The 20,047-nt window shown below is 32.2% G+C and overlaps 1 protein-coding gene across 1 annotated transcript in view; it reads right to left on the reverse strand.

Annotated features, from left to right (window-relative positions):
• Nucleotides 1–13,052, reverse strand: part of LOC129976578 (uncharacterized protein CG3556-like) — a 38,821-nt gene extending 25,769 nt beyond the window's left edge. Inside the window, exons 1-3 of the mRNA XM_056090217.1 lie at nucleotides 12,909–13,052; nucleotides 9,298–9,449; nucleotides 7,829–8,006 (exon numbers count right to left, since the gene is read on the reverse strand). Of these exons, the coding sequence (XP_055946192.1) occupies nucleotides 7,829–8,006; nucleotides 9,298–9,449; nucleotides 12,909–13,023 (445 nt within the window). The 5' untranslated portion in view covers nucleotides 13,024–13,052. The remainder of the gene's footprint in view (nucleotides 1–7,828; nucleotides 8,007–9,297; nucleotides 9,450–12,908) is intronic.
• Between the last annotated feature and the right edge of the window lie 6,995 nt (nucleotides 13,053–20,047).

The raw sequence follows: 20,047 nt of genomic DNA on the forward strand, positions 1-20,047 counted from the left end.
GGAGAAGGGAGACTGAAAAAAATGCTAAACAATCCATGAAATATTGGAAAGAATGTTGGTTTCACTCTTTTTTTTTAGGGGGCGCTTCTATGCATGTCATATGTACGAAGAATTAATCTATATTTTATGTATAAATAAAACAATTTTTTTTATGTCTTATACATCATTAATTTCTTTACACCAGTGATTTCTTGAGTGCCTCCCCCTCAAAGAAAAATTACGTGTAAATGGTGGCAGGTGCACGTATTCAAAGGAATTGGAAGGAGAAGGGAGACTGAAAAAAATGCTAAACAATCCATGAAATATTGGAAAGAATGTTGGTTTCACTCTTTTTTTTTAGGAGGCGCTTCTATGCATGTCATATGTACGAAGAATTAATCTATATTTTATGTATAAATAAAACAATTTTTTTTATGTCTTATACATCATTAATTTCTTTACACCAGTGATTTCTTGAGTGCCTCCCCCTCAAAGAAAAATTACGTGTAAATGGTGGCAGATGCACGTATTCAAAGGAATTGGAAGGAGAAGGGAGACTGAAAAAAATGCTAAACAATCCATGAAATATTGGAAAGAATGTTGGTTTCACTCTTTTTTTTTAGGGGGCGCTTCTATGCATGTCATATGTACGAAGAATTAATCTATATTTTATGTATAAATAAAACAATTTTTTTTATGTCTTATACATCATTAATTTCTTTACACCAGTGATTTCTTGAGTGCCTCCCCCTCAAAGAAAAATTACGTGTAAATGGTGGCAGGTGCACGTATTCAAAGGAATTGGAAGGAGAAGGGAGACTGAAAAAAATGCTAAACAATCCATGAAATATTGGAAAGAATGTTGGTTTCACTCTTTTTTTTTAGGGGGCGCTTCTATGCATGTCATATGTACGAAGAATTAATCTATATTTTATGTATAAATAAAACAATTTTTTTTATGTCTTATACATCATTAATTTCTTTACACCAGTGATTTCTTGAGTGCCTCCCCCTCAAAGAAAAATTACGTGTAAATGGTGGCAGATGCACGTATTCAAAGGAATTGGAAGGAGAAGGGAGACTGAAAAAAATGCTAAACAATCCATGAAATATTGGAAAGAATGTTGGTTTCACTCTTTTTTTTTAGGGGGCGCTTCTATGCATGTCATATGTACGAAGAATTAATCTATATTTTATGTATAAATAAAACAATTTTTTTTATGTCTTATACATCATTAATTTCTTTACACCAGTGATTTCTTGAGTGCCTCCCCCTCAAAGAAAAATTACGTGTAAATGGTGGCAGGTGCACGTATTCAAAGGAATTGGAAGGAGAAGGGAGACTGAAAAAAATGCTAAACAATCCATGAAATATTGGAAAGAATGTTGGTTTCACTCTTTTTTTTTAGGGGGCGCTTCTATGCATGTCATATGTACGAAGAATTAATCTATATTTTATGTATAAATAAAACAATTTTTTTTATGTCTTATACATCATTAATTTCTTTACACCAGTGATTTCTTGAGTGCCTCCCCCTCAAAGAAAAATTACGTGTAAATGGTGGCAGGTGCACGTATTCAAAGGAATTGGAAGGAGAAGGGAGACTGAAAAAAATGCTAAACAATCCATGAAATATTGGAAAGAATGTTGGTTTCACTCTTTTTTTTTAGGGGGCGCTTCTATGCATGTCATATGTACGAAGAATTAATCTATATTTTATGTATAAATAAAACAATTTTTTTTTATGTCTTATACATCATTAATTTCTTTACACCAGTGATTTCTTGAGTGCCTCCCCCTCAAAGAAAAATTACGTGTAAATGGTGGCAGGTGCACGTATTCAAAGGAATTGGAAGGAGAAGGGAGACTGAAAAAAATGCTAAACAATCCATGAAATATTGGAAAGAATGTTGGTTTCACTCTTTTTTTTTAGGGGGCGCTTCTATGCATGTCATATGTACGAAGAATTAATCTATATTTTATGTATAAATAAAACAATTTTTTTTATGTCTTATACATCATTAATTTCTTTACACCAGTGATTTCTTGAGTGCCTCCCCCTCAAAGAAAAATTACGTGTAATTGGTGGCAGGTGCACGTATTCAAAGGAATTGGAAGGAGAAGGGAGACTGAAAAAAATGCTAAACAATCCATGAAATATTGGAAAGAATGTTGGTTTCACTCTTTTTTTTTAGGGGGCGCTTCTATGCATGTCATATGTACGAAGAATTAATCTATATTTTATGTATAAATAAAACAATTTTTTTTTATGTCTTACACATCATTAATTTCTTTACACCAGTGATTTCTTGAGTGCCTCCCCCTCAAAGAAAAATTACGTGTAAATGGTGGCAGGTGCACGTATTCAAAGGAATTGGAAGGAGAAGGGAGACTGAAAAAAATGCTAAACAATCCATGAAATATTGGAAAGAATGTTGGTTTCACTCTTTTTTTTTAGGAGGCGCTTCTATGCATGTCATATGTACGAAGAATTAATCTATATTTTATGTATAAATAAAACAATTTTTTTTATGTCTTATACATCATTAATTTCTTTACACCAGTGATTTCTTGAGTGCCTCCCCCTCAAAGAAAAATTACGTGTAAATGGTGGCAGGTGCACGTATTCAAAGGAATTGGAAGGAGAAGGGAGACTGAAAAAAATGCTAAACAATCCATGAAATATTGGAAAGAATGTTGGTTTCACTCTTTTTTTTTAGGGGGCGCTTCTATGCATGTCATATGTACGAAGAATTAATCTATATTTTATGTATAAATAAAACAATTTTTTTTTATGTCTTATACATCATTAATTTCTTTACACCAGTGATTTCTTGAGTGCCTCCCCCTCAAAGAAAAATTACGTGTAAATGGTGGCAGGTGCACGTATTCAAAGGAATTGGAAGGAGAAGGGAGACTGAAAAAAATGCTAAACAATCCATGAAATATTGGAAAGAATGTTGGTTTCACTCTTTTTTTTTAGGGGGCGCTTCTATGCATGTCATATGTACGAAGAATTAATCTATATTTTATGTATAAATAAAACAATTTTTTTTATGTCTTATACATCATTAATTTCTTTACACCAGTGATTTCTTGAGTGCCTCCCCCTCAAAGAAAAATTACGTGTAATTGGTGGCAGGTGCACGTATTCAAAGGAATTGGAAGGAGAAGGGAGACTGAAAAAAATGCTAAACAATCCATGAAATATTGGAAAGAATGTTGGTTTCACTCTTTTTTTTTAGGGGGCGCTTCTATGCATGTCATATGTACGAAGAATTAATCTATATTTTATGTATAAATAAAACAATTTTTTTTTATGTCTTATACATCATTAATTTCTTTACACCAGTGATTTCTTGAGTGCCTCCCCCTCAAAGAAAAATTACGTGTAAATGGTGGCAGGTGCACGTATTCAAAGGAATTGGAAGGAGAAGGGAGACTGAAAAAAATGCTAAACAATCCATGAAATATTGGAAAGAATGTTGGTTTCACTCTTTTTTTTTAGGAGGCGCTTCTATGCATGTCATATGTACGAAGAATTAATCTATATTTTATGTATAAATAAAACAATTTTTTTTATGTCTTATACATCATTAATTTCTTTACACCAGTGATTTCTTGAGTGCCTCCCCCTCAAAGAAAAATTACGTGTAAATGGTGGCAGGTGCACGTATTCAAAGGAATTGGAAGGAGAAGGGAGACTGAAAAAAATGCTAAACAATCCATGAAATATTGGAAAGAATGTTGGTTTCACTCTTTTTTTTTAGGGGGCGCTTCTATGCATGTCATATGTACGAAGAATTAATCTATATTTTATGTATAAATAAAACAATTTTTTTATGTCTTATACATCATTAATTTCTTTACACCAGTGATTTCTTGAGTGCCTCCCCCTCAAAGAAAAATTACGTGTAAATGGTGGCAGGTGCACGTATTCAAAGGAATTGGAAGGAGAAGGGAGACTGAAAAAAAATGCTAAACAATCCATGAAATATTGGAAAGAATGTTGGTTTCACTCTTTTTTTTTAGGGGGCGCTTCTATGCATGTCATATGTACGAAGAATTAATCTATATTTTATGTATAAATAAAACAATTTTTTTTATGTCTTATACATCATTAATTTCTTTACACCAGTGATTTCTTGAGTGCCTCCCCCTCAAAGAAAAATTACGTGTAATTGGTGGCAGGTGCACGTATTCAAAGGAATTGGAAGGAGAAGGGAGACTGAAAAAAATGCTAAACAATCTATGAAATATTGGAAAGAATGTTGGTTTCACTCTTTTTTTTTAGGGGGCGCTTCTATGCATGTCATATGTACGAAGAATTAATCTATATTTTATGTATAAATAAAACAATTTTTTTTTATGTCTTATACATCATTAATTTCTTTACACCAGTGATTTCTTGAGTGCCTCCCCCTCAAAGAAAAATTACGTGTAAATGGTGGCAGGTGCACGTATTCAAAGGAATTGGAAGGAGAAGGGAGACTGAAAAAAATGCTAAACAATCCATGAAATATTGGAAAGAATGTTGGTTTCACTCTTTTTTTTTAGGGGGCGCTTCTATGCATGTCATATGTACGAAGAATTAATCTATATTTTATGTATAAATAAAACAATTTTTTTATGTCTTATACATCATTAATTTCTTTACACCAGTGATTTCTTGAGTGCCTCCCCCTCAAAGAAAAATTACGTGTAAATGGTGGCAGGTACACGTATTCAAAGGAATTGGAAGGAGAAGGGAGACTGAAAAAAATGCTAAACAATCCATGAAATATTGGAAAGAATGTTGGTTTCACTCTTTTTTTTTAGGGGGCGCTTCTATGCATGTCATATGTACGAAGAATTAATCTATATTTTATGTATAAATAAAACAATTTTTTTTTATGTCTTATACATCATTAATTTCTTTACACCAGTGATTTCTTGAGGGCCTCCCCCTCAAAGAAAAATTACGTGTAAATGGTGGCAGGTGCACGTATTCAAAGGAATTGGAAGGAGAAGGGAGACTGAAAAAAATGCTAAACAATCCATGAAATATTGGAAAGAATGTTGGTTTCACTCTTTTTTTTTAGGGGGCGCTTCTATGCATGTCATATGTACGAAGAATTAATCTATATTTTATGTATAAATAAAACAATTTTTTTTATGTCTTATACATCATTAATTTCTTTACACCAGTGATTTCTTGAGTGCCTCCCCCTCAAAGAAAAATTACGTGTAAATGGTGGCAGGTGCACGTATTCAAAGGAATTGGAAGGAGAAGGGAGACTGAAAAAAATGCTTAACAATCCATGAAATATTGGAAAGAATGTTGGTTTCACTCTTTTTTTTTAGGGGGCGCTTCTATGCATGTCATATGTACGAAGAATTAATCTATATTTTATGTATAAATAAAACAATTTTTTTTATGTCTTATACATCATTAATTTCTTTACACCAGTGATTTCTTGAGTGCCTCCCCCTCAAAGAAAAATTACGTGTAAATGGTGGCAGGTGCACGTATTCAAAGGAATTGGAAGGAGAAGGGAGACTGAAAAAAATGCTAAACAATCCATGAAATATTGGAAAGAATGTTGGTTTCACTCTTTTTTTTTAGGGGGCGCTTCTATGCATGTCATATGTACGAAGAATTAATCTATATTTTATGTATAAATAAAACAATTTTTTTTATGTCTTATACATCATTAATTTCTTTACACCAGTGATTTCTTGAGTGCCTCCCCCTCAAAGAAAAATTACGTGTAAATGGTGGCAGGTGCACGTATTCAAAGGAATTGGAAGGAGAAGGGAGACTGAAAAAAATGCTAAACAATCCATGAAATATTGGAAAGAATGTTGGTTTCACTCTTTTTTTTTAGGGGGCGATTCTATGCATGTCATATGTACGAAGAATTAATCTATATTTTATGTATAAATAAAACAATTTTTTTTTATGTCTTATACATCATTAATTTCTTTACACCAGTGATTTCTTGAGTGCCTCCCCCTCAAAGAAAAATTACGTGTAAATGGTGGCAGGTGCACGTATTCAAAGGAATTGGAAGGAGAAGGGAGACTGAAAAAAATGCTAAACAATCCATGAAATATTGGAAAGAATGTTGGTTTCACTCTTTCTTTCTTTCTGTTTTTCTTTTTTTTTTATCTTGGCTTCTATACGACACATAACAATATGTAGGAACAATTAATCTATATCTTATGTATAAATAAAACAATTTTTATGCTTTAAAGTTCATTAATTTCCTTGCACCATTATACTAATGATAATTCATTTATTATAATTCATTATACCAGTAATAATGACAATTTATAAATTTTGACATTTACTCAAATTCTACATTTCAAAAGAAATTAACGCCCTTGTCATTAGTGGCTCCTCACGGCATCAAAGGCAAATTCCGTGTACATGGTGGCAGGTGCACGTAAAAATCTGTCGTAGTCACAAAGTTCTCCAAGTCGAGAAAATACCACTGGGGGTACTGGATCAGAGGTGATCGGTAGCGTCCATTCAAGTCTAATTACGATCAGCGGACGAGTGAATGAAATGTATGAACGAAAGTCCGCCCCGTGGAAAGGACTGCGACGTATTGTTGGCTCTAGATGGCGCTACTGAAACAAGAGACGCTAAAATTCGGCTTAAAATCTCTGACTTCGTCAGAGGGCTTATGTATGACATGTGCCATAAGCAACAACAACAACCAGAGACAAGTAGTTCTGGTTCTGGTCAAGGATGATACATAAGATATTGAAAACGTTAACATTTCGTACTATAAATATTTCAGCTTCATAGTTATTAACCCTTAACTGGGGACGTGCGGTCTGTGAGACCGCTAGCGATGGATTTTCTGTCACGCCTATTCTATTTTTAGCTCAATTGAATGGATTGACCCTGTAGCTTCCTGTTTTGTGACCTTCAATACACGTGCACTTTTTCAACCGATTTCAGCAGATGCTTTTTAAAATATTTCCGTTGTTTCTTCCTGTTAGTGTCCCAGTGATAAACAAGGCTTAGCAGATGGCGCTAAAATTTGGGCCCGAAATATCATCCAGTTTACTGATCCTATTATGAAGCAGTGCTCCGGACACTTTTAAATGAAGAATAAAGTGATTTTAGTGATAAGGATAATTGTACAGAAGAGTTTTTCGATAAAAGTTCGCATTCAACTGATTTTGATATGTATGTTCAAACATAATTAATTTTTCTCGTGATAATGTATTTTGAAAAATTTATAAAATATATTAATATACAAAGATATATATATATATATATATATATATATATATATATATGCAGAATTTATAGGATGATTTTTATACTAGTTCTTTACTTGTATGTTTAAAATGCCCTAGAAAACCATGCTATCAAGCCGATAAAAAAAGGGCCAATTTTATCCATTGCCATTTTGTTATTTTTCGTATAAATGTTGAATTTTACATGATATTGTCTTCTATATACCTTCATATACTGTAAAAATAAATATGATTTAAAAAGTAAAAAGTAATATGCCTTTTCAAGAATATTATTTATTGTAACATGTCATTTGAGAATAAAATGTATGTTTCAACGCATTTACTTTTTTCAATCATAATATATTTTGAAAATTTTTTAAAACATATCTATATATCAAGAAAAATATCTGCAAAATATATTGGCAGTTTTTCATACTAATACATTCATTAGAAAATTTAATTTGAGTGTAAATGAAATGCGGTCTCGTAGATCGCACCTCCCCAGTTAAGTCCTAAAATTTCACCTCCCCAGTTAAGGGTTAACTAGAAATTCATAAAATTAATAAATAAGTCATAAAAACTATTTTATTTAATCAATAAAATATTACTTACTGATGGTATATTCTAAATTAAAAGCAGTATATCTTGAATAACTCGAAGACACATAATGTGTTATGGTAACATTGTCAAAAGCAGTGACGGGATTTTTGTTGCCATCTGAACTGCAAAATTTGTATACATCCCTTATTCCTGCAATGGTGATCTTCACATAGTCTTGCGAACATGAATGCTAAAAATAATAAGCATCATTTTAATTATTACTACTTTTTTTTTTAGGAAAACAATATCAATAAAAATCAAATTAGTGTAATGATGCGTCGGTTCTTTATAAATTGACAAATAAAAATATTTTTTATTTCTAAAAAGAAGGTATTTTATTATCACAGAAGTGGATAAACATTTAAAAAAAATATAAACCAACTATATTTTTTTGTAATTTTAATGCATCTTGAAACAGCATTGCTATATTTATTAAAATTTCTTGGATGGTAGTTGATTTTTGGATTACTTCAATGCAGATAATGCACAAATGCATATATCCAATCATAGCATAGCAATCACAGCGATTCCCCTGCCGAATTCCAATTTCTTACAAGTAAAATTACCATGTAAATTGCAAAAATGCTGAAAAAAAATCAGTAAAACCGTATAAATTCAAGATTAAATCTTAAATATTTTTCAACAAAGGATATTAGTAGCTTTGTACATATTCTATTTACATATTTAAAAAATCCCTAATTTCTGAGGTCTCGGCTTCGGAACCGCAGGGTTTCTGGTTCGAGACCCGATTCCACCGAAGAACCGTCGTGTAAGGGGGTCTGTTGCACGTTAAATCCGTCCTGACCAAACGTCCTCCAGCTGGTGTGGTGTGGTGTGGAGAGGGGGGGGGGATGCCAGCTCAGGAACCGCGGTCGTCCTCGTCATCTGACAGCGGTTCAAAATTGCGAGGTCCGTCCCAAAATAGCCCTAGTGTTGCTTCAAACGGGACGTTAATATAACTAAACTAAACTAAACCCTAATTTCTGAATTTACTCTTAACCCACTAGCTGCTTATCCCGCGATATCCGCGGGTTGGTAATCAGTCATATCATAATATTATCTTGTAACATATAATATCGGTCCACTTTTTTGAAAAATATTAGATGCGTTATTTGCAAAAAACGCATCTAAATAGTGATTTTAAAGAATTGCGCAGGCAGAGGGTTAAAGTGAAAAGTTTAGGAGAATATTATAGAATAATCCTTATTTGTAGAACAGTTCAATCAATCTCAAACGTTATGAAAGAGTTGCATTCCTTATATTATTTAAACCTTTCTATTCACAATTTTCTGATATTTAGTATCATTAATTTTAATACTTCTAGAAGGTTAGAGTAACTAATACAATTTAACCAAATTGTTTTCCTTGTAGAATTTACTTATCCAAATAGTTTTCCTTGTAGAACTTAACCAAGTTGTGGTTTTTGTGAAACTTAACCAAATTGTTTTTCTTGTTGAACTTAAACTTCACAAAATACTCACTTGGGATTGCATATTGGTGATTTGCAAGTGAGCAAAATACCCTAATGGGACTGGAACTGTCCAGCAGTCTTGTTTATTATAATAATTTCCACCCACGACGATTCTCCCATTCACATTATTTTCTATTTTACAACTTTGGCACTCCACAGCATCTGTAATAAAGATACAGATACAAGGTTCAAATATAAATGCAAACAAACATCTTAAATGCAGAATTATTCATTTTTAAATACTGAGCGGCCGTAAAATAATTTTTCCTGTTTGGCGGCATCTCCAACTAAAATGAATGAACGAAATGAAACCACATTTTGGAAGGCTAGAGAAGATAAATTCCGCAGGAAAAAATATTTCTAACAATTGCGATAGGAGAAATATCGGCGCTGCTGTCACATACAAACGAGGAAATTTTCATATCGAAATGTATTATGTAAAATTCCTAGTGTGTACGTGACAGCAGTGCCATGCATTCCTTGTAAAAAGGGAAGAGAAAACGACCTGTTAGCAGTTCGTTCTTGACAATTGGTGTTTTCTTGACTATTGTCTGTTTAATAGGGACCTCTTTAATTCAGCCTGCTTAACTTGTGAAACTAATCTACACTAGACAGTGTAATGCCGTGATTGCTCTTAAATCTGCATGTCTTGAAACAGAGCATAAGAGTAGCTGTTATGAGTATTGAAACTGACAGTTTACCCACACCAGTGGAGTATGTCATACACAGTTTACAATAAATTGTGCATTGGGAAGGGCAGAATATTAAAAATGTTACAAAGTTCCCAGAGAACCATAATATTGATGAATAAAAGAATATTTTCTGTGAGTTTCATGAATTCATTTCAAAACTGTACTTTCAAAGCGCCAGTATTTCCCCTATTGTCAACTTCTAGTAGTAATATTTTTCTCTGAAATTCATCTTCCTATGCCATCCATAGTCTGTATATGAAATGCGTTTTCATTTCGTTCACTCATTTTAGCTATTGAAGTCTCAAAATAATAACAAATAAAATAACTCTCCAGGGAAAGTTATTTTAGGGCCGCCTGTATATGACAGGGATATGAATTTCAAAATGAAAATCAATTGGAAGGATGTTTCAAGACATGAAAATTATCATTTTATTCAAAATAGCTATTAAATATTGTCTATCCATCTACGTCTGATTTTTTTGCAGGTATAAAAAGGTTTTTCGACGTTTATGCGAACAATGGTAATTGGCCTCTTATTTATTGAGGGTGAATTCTGGGAACTCTGTTGTATGGCATGACATTTATCTACCAAAATTATATTTGTAAGATTTGTCTTGCAAAATTACATAAACTATTTAGTTCATCAAGGCCGATTCTGAACGGGCGTGTGAACAGACTGACTATCATGGAAAATGTCCCGCCTTTAACTTAATGTAGATTCGGCACTGTCGAATATCGGTTTGCGTTTAATGTCTCAAAAATAATCCAGTAAGCCAAAACACGTGAGTTGTGGCAGCTGAAGTCCACAACACATCAATCAAAATTTTCTGCAATACTCAAAATTTAAAAAAAATTCAATATTTTAAGTATATTTGTTTTTATTCCCACTAATTCATGCAGGTATGAATTCCCAATAATTCATGCATTCAAAGTGGAAAATACTGCATACATGCAAAGCAGAACATACTGCGCATATGCAAAGTGGAACATACTGCAGACATGCAAAGTGGAAGAAAAATAAATAGCAAAACGTATATGCATAGAAACAAATATAATGAAAAATATAAGAGGAGCATAAGTGATATTTACATCATACAAACAGTAAAGAAAAATGAATAAAAAAAATGAAAACAAGTACTAAAAAGTTATGCACATTTGCATAAATTAATAGAGCCTCAGTCAAAAAGATCAGAGTACACAATTACGAAGCATCCACGAAAAAAATATTGTATCCACAAAACAATTAGAAAACGAGAAGAAAATGTTGTCTGCGGTCCAGTTTGGATGGGAAGAGAAAAGTATTGCTAAAATAAAAGTTAGACAGGGGAAAAAAATAAGCATCATGTGTGTCAAATAAAAAATTAAAGTGACATGTGTCAGCAACAAATTTTTTTAATTTGTTAATACAATCCTTGAAATTAGAATTGTAACCCTTTTTACTTCTTTTCACAAATGTTGAATGAGTATGTGGAAGAAAATGAATATTTCTACGAAGAAAATACTTTTAAAGAATTAACTACCGAATAAATTTTAATAGGAATGTATGGGTATGTATTACGTGTTGAAGTCCATTCCTCAAACAAGAAAGTGAGTCGATGAAAGAGGCATAGCATATGAATGGATATGATTGCTATGAAAATCTTTTTACAGTAGCAAAACAACACAGTTTATAAATTGTGCGGTTTGATAGATATGTTAAAGTTAAAAAAAAAAGATAGATATAAAAGTTTCAATAATTATGCAGCTTAAAAGTGAGGAACAACAGTTTTTCAGGAATACATAACTTCATTCATTTTCATGGAATTTAGTCTTTAATAATAAATATTTAAAGAAAGGGATGTGCTTGATAACGAGCATTATTTACGGCTATAATTTTTAATTACTTAATATGAAAAAACTTTATAAATTATTTATGATTAATAATAGAAACAAAATATTTCTTAATGCAAAATAGTCCCATTTCTTTTAACTGTTTATTTAAAATTAACAAAATATCTGGTGTGTTTTTTTGTTTGATTTTTAATGTCTTTTTTTTCACTCTAACTTTCTTCTTCAAATAATTTTCAATAAGCTTCACAATAAAGTTATTTTATTTCCTTTCAGCTTTGAAAATTAATAAATTTCAATATTTTAAACATGCTTAAATCGACGAAATATTTTTGGATCTATGCATGCTCATCTTTCTTTTATTGTGATACAATTACGAATGGAAAAAAGAATGAAGCACAAGCGAAAATACTCACGCGCAAATTTATCAAATTTTTGGCAAAAGATGTTTAATACGAAGTATAATTCCTTCATCAATGCCAGATGGCTGCGATTTGGAATTTTTAAATTATTTTAGTACATTTCATCACATGCAAATCCAAGTCATATATCAAACACATATATAAGATTCTTGAGTTAAAACGTCCAGGTTATCCATATTGTATGCAAAAAAATTCCACATGGTATATATTAAAAATTATCTTCAAAATATTGTGGGCTTAAAAAATCTATAAATGACAACAATATTATCACCGTTGAATACATAATATTTTGGACTCTAAGCGGAGTAGAAACCTTTTATCCCGATAGTATTGCACGAAATTATTAACTGAAAACACCCTTACTAAAAAATTCAAACGATTATAGAAATAAGCTACCATTAAAAAATTTTAAAATATATATAGAAATTTTTTATTGATACCAAACAAGAACATTTCGATACAGAACCCAAAGCAATTCTAATTTTGATCCTATTAAGAGATATTCTGCTATGAAAAAATCATATAAAATCATTCATAGAATAGCTTCCAATTTTTTTTAAAAATTTGTAATTATATACTCATGCATTCATTCTTCTAAATCATTGCTAAAGAAATTTAAATATTTTCATATTTCAGAGTATTAAGCTCTAATTATATATATTCAGTTTGTATTTACTTACATAACTGGAATCCCAATAAGAGAAACACAAAAGTTACGATCTTAATTCCTTCCATTGTAAAACTGTGAAAAAGAAATAACAGTTGTCTCTGAAGCAATGCATTTTTATTCATCATGAAATGGATAAGAAGCTACTTCTTGACCCTTGTTGTTATTGATAAAATTCATCGAATTCATTGGAGTTTTAGTTTGTTATTTTAAGACAATGAGCTCTTGATCTTGAAGCCATTGTTATACTTTTTTATGAAGTCAAACTCAACAAGTTGCACACGTTCCTAAAGTTTTATATCTTATCTCAGACACTTAATAAATGAACACTTCTTAATCCAGCAAAATTCTTTCCGTCAATTCCTTTGCTTTTTTGAGATAATTTTTGTTCTTTGAAATGTTTATCGGTGAAGCACTTCTGATGCGATTTAGGTTCTGTCAAAAAAATAATAATAATAATTTTATTCTCTGTAAACTAAAGGACATCGGTGAATTCTTTATCGCCTAAGGTGACATTTTCAAAAACCTTTCAATCCGTAGGCATAAATAATAAAATATCCCATGTTGAGACTACTATAGATAATGACTATTGATAAGAAATAATTCAGCACTTATTTCAAAACTAGCTGCCTTTAACGACCTGTTGTTTTGCCTGGGATATTGGTTATATTTAATTTCAATTAAATCCCATAGATATAACTTAATATCTAGCAAAAAATTGTCAAAAATATTAAAATCGTGCCATTTTAATAGTCTTAAACAGTGGTTCCCAAAGTGGGTTCCGTGGAACCATAGGATTCCACGAAAAAATTTAGGGGTTACGCGGGACAAATTTTATTTGATTAAAATAAATAAGAATGGTGTTTAATATATTCACATTTTCCTAGGAATGTTTACAATTCCCCCCCCCAAAAAAATAATTTATGTATTTTTTTTTTGTGCAATATACAGGTGTATGGATGTTTAACCGGGATCAAACTTCCGATTCTACCAATAGATGGCCATAATGGTATATTCCAAACTTCTTTTCCGGGTTACTGCTTTGGCGATTGTCTATGTCCCTTGGCTTCTTATAACCGCACCAGTTGATCCATGCAAAGCAAGTTTTTATTTGTTTTCATCATAATCACTGATTTGTCTGCATTGCATATTCTTAAACGACATAGATTAGATAGAAAAGAAAAAAATAATAATAAAAGTAATGTATAAAAAACTGTGAATTATTGAAAAAACCTAAACAAAAACGGAGCCTTTTCATACCATTTCCGGTAGAAATACATGGCGGAAGGATACACCGGAAGACTGGTAGGAGGGCTAGTTTGTTTGGAAACAAAGTCGGTTAACCATCCATTTGCGCCAATGCTATTGTGCCCTTGTATTATTAACGGTAACTGTAATTCAGATCGTAAACTGGTAAACAAAGTTTCAATATCAAAAGTAATACCGTAATATCTAAAACATAAAAATTGCCCTTATAATGGATCGTTGGTTAGAAAATGGGTCGTTAAAGAAAACTGACATTGTTAGTAGCAATGCAGAAATGGCGGAATCTACAGATAAGGCATTCCGGAACCCGCAATGCCACCAACTTCCAGTTCCGTACAGCTACAGCCTCATCTTCCAACTCTATATCTTCCAATTTTGGACACTTTCGCCACAGAATATCCCCGAACTTGGAATCTCTAGGATTCCCTGTCGGTTGAAAGGATATACGTGGAAGTATTTATTAAGATAAAAAAAATACACATAAAATGACATAAAATATCATCAATACACTTAAAAAGTAACTATATACAATATTATAATGATGAAGGAGGTGTTCGGTGGGGAGTATGAGTAGATGAAATCTATTGAAGTTAATATATTCCGGAGAAGAGCTTGATTGAGAAATGAAGAGAAAATTAATACTGGGCTTGGGTCTGGAGAAATCAATTCCTCGTTCTCTTGTAGGAACCGCACAAGATTTCTAATTTTGACATTGGACATCTTGTTTCTCATAACGTTGGTCCACCGTGGTATCAACGAAAAGACGTAAATATGATACTAGTTACCTATTGTTTGGATTTATTAGTACTGGTGACGGGGAGGCCAAAGATACGGTTTGTTTGTTTTGCAACAAAATATTGGCAAACAGCACCTTAAAACCAGCAAAACTACTGAGGCATTTGAAAAAAAATCCCCCAACAGATAAAGGCAAAGATATTTTTTTTTAAAAGAAAACTTGAAAGCCATAATAAAAACAAGAATTTTATGGTAAAAGAAATTCAAAACAGATAATCAAAAAATAACGGAAGCGTCGTATAAAGTATCTTACCGTTTTGCTCTAGCAGGCGAGGCACATGCTATTAGTGAATCACTTATTAAACCTTGTGTTCAAGATATGGTTTCGTGTGTATTCGGCGAAAGGTATAGTAAAAAAAGTGAAAGTGTGTCTCTTTCTAACAATACTGCAAAAAGGCAAATTAACGATATTGCCGATGACATTGAAATAGAACTTTTTGCACGGTTGCAGGCGTGTAACGGTTATGTATTGCAATAGATGAGTCCATAGACGTTGCTGGATCAGCAATTTTGCTTGTTTTCGTTCGATATGATTTTAATAAAAAAAATTGAAGAAGATTTGCTTTTATGTAAAAATTAACACCACGGCGGAGAATATATTTAACTGCATTGATAATTTTATGCCAACGCATGAAATTAACTGGGGAAAATGTATTGAAGTATGCAGCGATGAAGCAAAAGCAATGACAGGAAAAGTGAGTGGTGCTGTAGCACGTATTAAAAATGTTGCAAAAAACTGTAACAGTACTCATTGCATTCTTCACAGATATGTATTAGTAACAAAAAGAATTTCGGTGACATTTAAATCTGTTCTATACGAAACAGTGAAGATTATTAATTTTACCAAAAGTAAACCATTGCAATCACGTATTTTCTAAGCCATGTGCGAAGATATGGGTAGTCTTCACACCACTTTACTTCTTCACACGGAAGTTAGATGGTTATCGCGTGGTACAATGCTTGTGCGAATATTTGAATTGTGAAAGGAACTGATGGCTTATTTTATTAGTCATACATTTGAATTATCAGACAGATTAAATAATATGGCTTGGCTATTATTTAATCTAATAGCCAAGCCTCTAATAATAGCCTCGCTGATATATTTGGAAAATTGAACGAAATATGTTTGGCTCTGCAAGGAAAACAAGTCAACATATTGCAAACAAAAGATAAATTGGTTGCCTTTTCAAGGAAAATACAATATTGGATTTCAGCTGTGGAGCAAAATTACTTCGAGTGTTTCCAAACGCTACGTCATTTTCTCTAAGAATCTGAAATGGATTTAGGTATGGAAATCCGTGATGGTATAAAAACACATCTGTCCAGTTTACAGCAATCACTCAGTGATTATTTTCCAAACCGAGAGAATAAAAATAATTACTAGGTACAAGATCCTTTTAAAATAAAAGAAAAACCAAAAGGATTTCATTATATGGATTATGAAATTTGATTGAATTGAGTTCAGATACACAAGAAGCCACATTTAGAACAGTTTCACTAACTATATTCTGGTCAGATGTATTCGATGAATATCCAAATTTATCAAAACAGGCTATTCGAATTATATTGCCGTTTGCAACCACTTATTTGAGTGAAGCTGGGTTTCAAAATATGTTGCGACAAAAACCGAATTTCGTAACAAACTTGATGTTGCACCAGATCTGCGTGTTCAGTTATCAAACCTAACGCCCAATTTTTAAGAGAATTATGGAATCAAAGAAGCAGGTGCATTCTTCACATTAAAGATTTTCCATTTATTTTAGTTTATGTTTTGTATTTTTATTAATTATTTCTATGATGATTTTCTTTTTTAGTTTCTCTTGATGATGATGAATTATTTCTTTCTTTCTTTTTTTTTTTTTAGTTTCTCTTACTTCAATAAAATCTGAAATACCAAAATTATACTTATTTCATTTAATATCAGATATTAAATTTTGAAAAGTCGTTGATTAAATTATATTCAGGGTTCCGCGATCATTGGCAACAAATTTTGGGGTTCCACGACCAAAATAGTTTTTGAATCACTGGTCTTAAATATGTGCTATGCATTTCGTACATTAATCTTTCTATAGAAATCAGTCACATGATATCAAGACAATATTATAATTGTAATTGTCTGGATTATCTACTTTCTAAATTTCGGCGCCTTATAAACTTACTTTGTATAACATTTTTTACGTAATAGTGGTATTTTTTGTAATGTTTTAACACTGAAATATTTAACGTGAGACTTTTTTTTTGTAAACTCTACATATACTAGATAGAATCCTTCTTCTTTCGCTTTCAATAATGGAGGAAAATCCTGCAATAAAATAACTGATGAAAATAAATTAAATTTTAAATGTGACTACAAGTGCAGCTTTGCGTCAAATGTTTGTTTAAATTAGTTGAGATAAACATGTCTAAAACTAATTCAGTTTTCAGACACTATTAACAGCATGAAAGAGATTGATTTCTAAATAACTTGCCAGGAATCACACTATAGATCCAGTGAAATTGCCAAATTCACACCTCAAGTTAACATTTTGTAACTATTGTACGCCATTGCTAATAAGACGTTCTCTGGCATGACACGTTTATTAGAGAATAAGCGAGAAAACTTTGGGGACCCTCTGGCTATATATTTATTAAAATAGAAGAAGTAAGAGAATAACACTTCTTAAAAACAAAACTGCGATGTAAATGTTTTCCAGCTTTTGAGCCTCATTGTTCTCGAGGAATGGGATATCAGCTTACAATATCTGTGCAGGAAAGCACCACCTGCTGGCACATTTCAGCAATCTCATTAGCCTGTTAAATAAGCCCTAATTCTTCAGAGTGACTTATTGAAATTTGTTCTGCATCATTCTTTCTGGGGACTTCGACAGCCATTATTAGTCGTTTCACTTGTAATTATACCATTTTATTTATACCACAACAGTTTCTTCGCTTTAAATAGATATTGCGCAGAGTTTCCGTTGCAGATATCGAAATAAAGCAGTAAAGAAATTACTATTTTTGAAAGGGTAGTGCAATGAGGGCTTATTCCTCCTTGAATATATTAATTTTGCTGTTATTGCATTATTAACATTATGTTTTGTCATTTATTATTTTTTAAGCGGTTTTGTAATTTTACTTATCTAAAAAAATCTATTTTCATTTTTAACTTAGAAAATCAGCAGGATTACCTGGAATATTGTTCGTGTTTAATTAAATCTTCATTCTAGTTTTCGATGTTCTAGATTTTCCGAAATTGATATTCTAGATTCCTGAAACAAAATGTTTAGGAATAAATAATATATTCCCTAAACAATATATATATATATATATATATATATATATATATATATATATATATATATATATATATATATATATATATATATATATATATATAACTATAATATTGTAGCAGTGAATAAAATTGTCTTATTTTTAACTGCCTTATACAGGGTGGTTATAAAATAACTTTCCCTTTTTGGAGGCTTCTAAAGGTAAACAGAATGAAAGAAATGAAACCACATTTCATATACAGACTGTAAGACCCCCAGTGGGGGGCAGCTCGAAATGAGGAAGAGATGCTTCCGGCATGATGGTTGGATCTCACCACCCTGGAGGGTACACTAATAGGTGGGGGATCTGACTCCTCCCATCGATGACGGGACGTACTTCCTTCGGGAAGGATTGTACCGTGGCCGGTGGCGGCCCTTAGGACTCAACCACAGTTCCCGCCAATTGCTGTTGCGGCGGTCCGGTCATTCAGTTTTATGGTTTAAATCCGTGTGCCTGCGAGGCGTGTCGTAAAGTTAGATGGTTAACTATACAGACTGTAAAAGGCATGGGAAGATGAATTTCCGCTGGAAAAATAACTAAAAGTTGCCGATAGAAGAAATATTGGCGCTGCTGTCACGTATGAAAGAGGAAAATTGCACATCGAGATGGATTATACAAAATTCCTAGTGCGTGCGTGACAGCAGCAGTATGCATTCCTTATAAAAAGGGAAAAGTCAAACGACTTGTTAGCAGTTCGTTCTTGACTATTGATATGTTCATGACTGATTGTTAATGTGTGCTTAATATGGACTCTACCTTACTGGTAAAACTGGTGTAGAAACATTTACTGGTAGTTACCAGTAGAGTAGAAACATTTATTGGTTCTACACTAGACATAATATAACGCCAGCCGATGTCCCGGTGCCTATAACATTAACTAGTTGGATGAGTACAAAATGAAAAGAAGCATAAAAAGAAAGAAAGAAAATGCTATAAGAAAGGAAGAGGCGACAAACCATCCAGGGATCCCCAGAGGGAATCTTATCGGTGTCAAATCCTATACGACTATAATCAATTTTTTGGTGAAGTAATAACTGAATGGAGTTCTACATTAGATAATGTAATGCCGTGGCTGCACTTAAACAAACTTGCATGTCTTAGACAGAACGCAAGACGAGTTGTTATGAGCATCGAAACTGACAATTTACAAGCAGCAGTGCAGAATGTCATATAAGGTATGCAAAATGTTGCATACCGCGAAGATCAGAATGTTGAAAATATTGCAAATGCTGTTTCATTTCGTTCATTCGTTTTTGTTGCCCATGCCTCCAAACAGGGAAAGTTATTTCATGGACACCGTGTACTGTTTTGTTTATTGTGTCAGTGAAATTCCTAATGGAACTGACTTCCATTACATTGTAGTGTCATAAAAAAAACTTCAGTGTCTGCGTAATTTGTTTTAAATTGTACATTTTGCTTTGGAGTTCAGTCATTCCACTTTCTGAGTTCTTATGTAAACTGTCTTATCAAAATTAATAAGCAAATTCGTTCTTTCTTTCAACAATGAAAAGAAAAATTGCAAGATTAATTATTTGACGGAACATTGAAAATTATTTGAATTTTACAGTGAGAATAAATGCTGTTATTGAAAATTAAGCAACAAAATATATATTTAGATTCTAAAGAACTCTTTGCGAAAACTAAGCAGACTAAAAAGAGACATGATGTTTCATAAAAAAAGACATTTAAATTTGGAAGTAACATAAAAATCAGTTTTGTGTAGAAGTATTTTCGGAAGTTATTGAGGTAAAACACCAAGCTTCCGCTTCAATTTTTAAT

Source organism: Argiope bruennichi, chromosome 1 (assembly GCF_947563725.1).
Source record: "Argiope bruennichi chromosome 1, qqArgBrue1.1, whole genome shotgun sequence".
Classification (NCBI taxonomy): domain Eukaryota; kingdom Metazoa; phylum Arthropoda; class Arachnida; order Araneae; family Araneidae; genus Argiope; species Argiope bruennichi.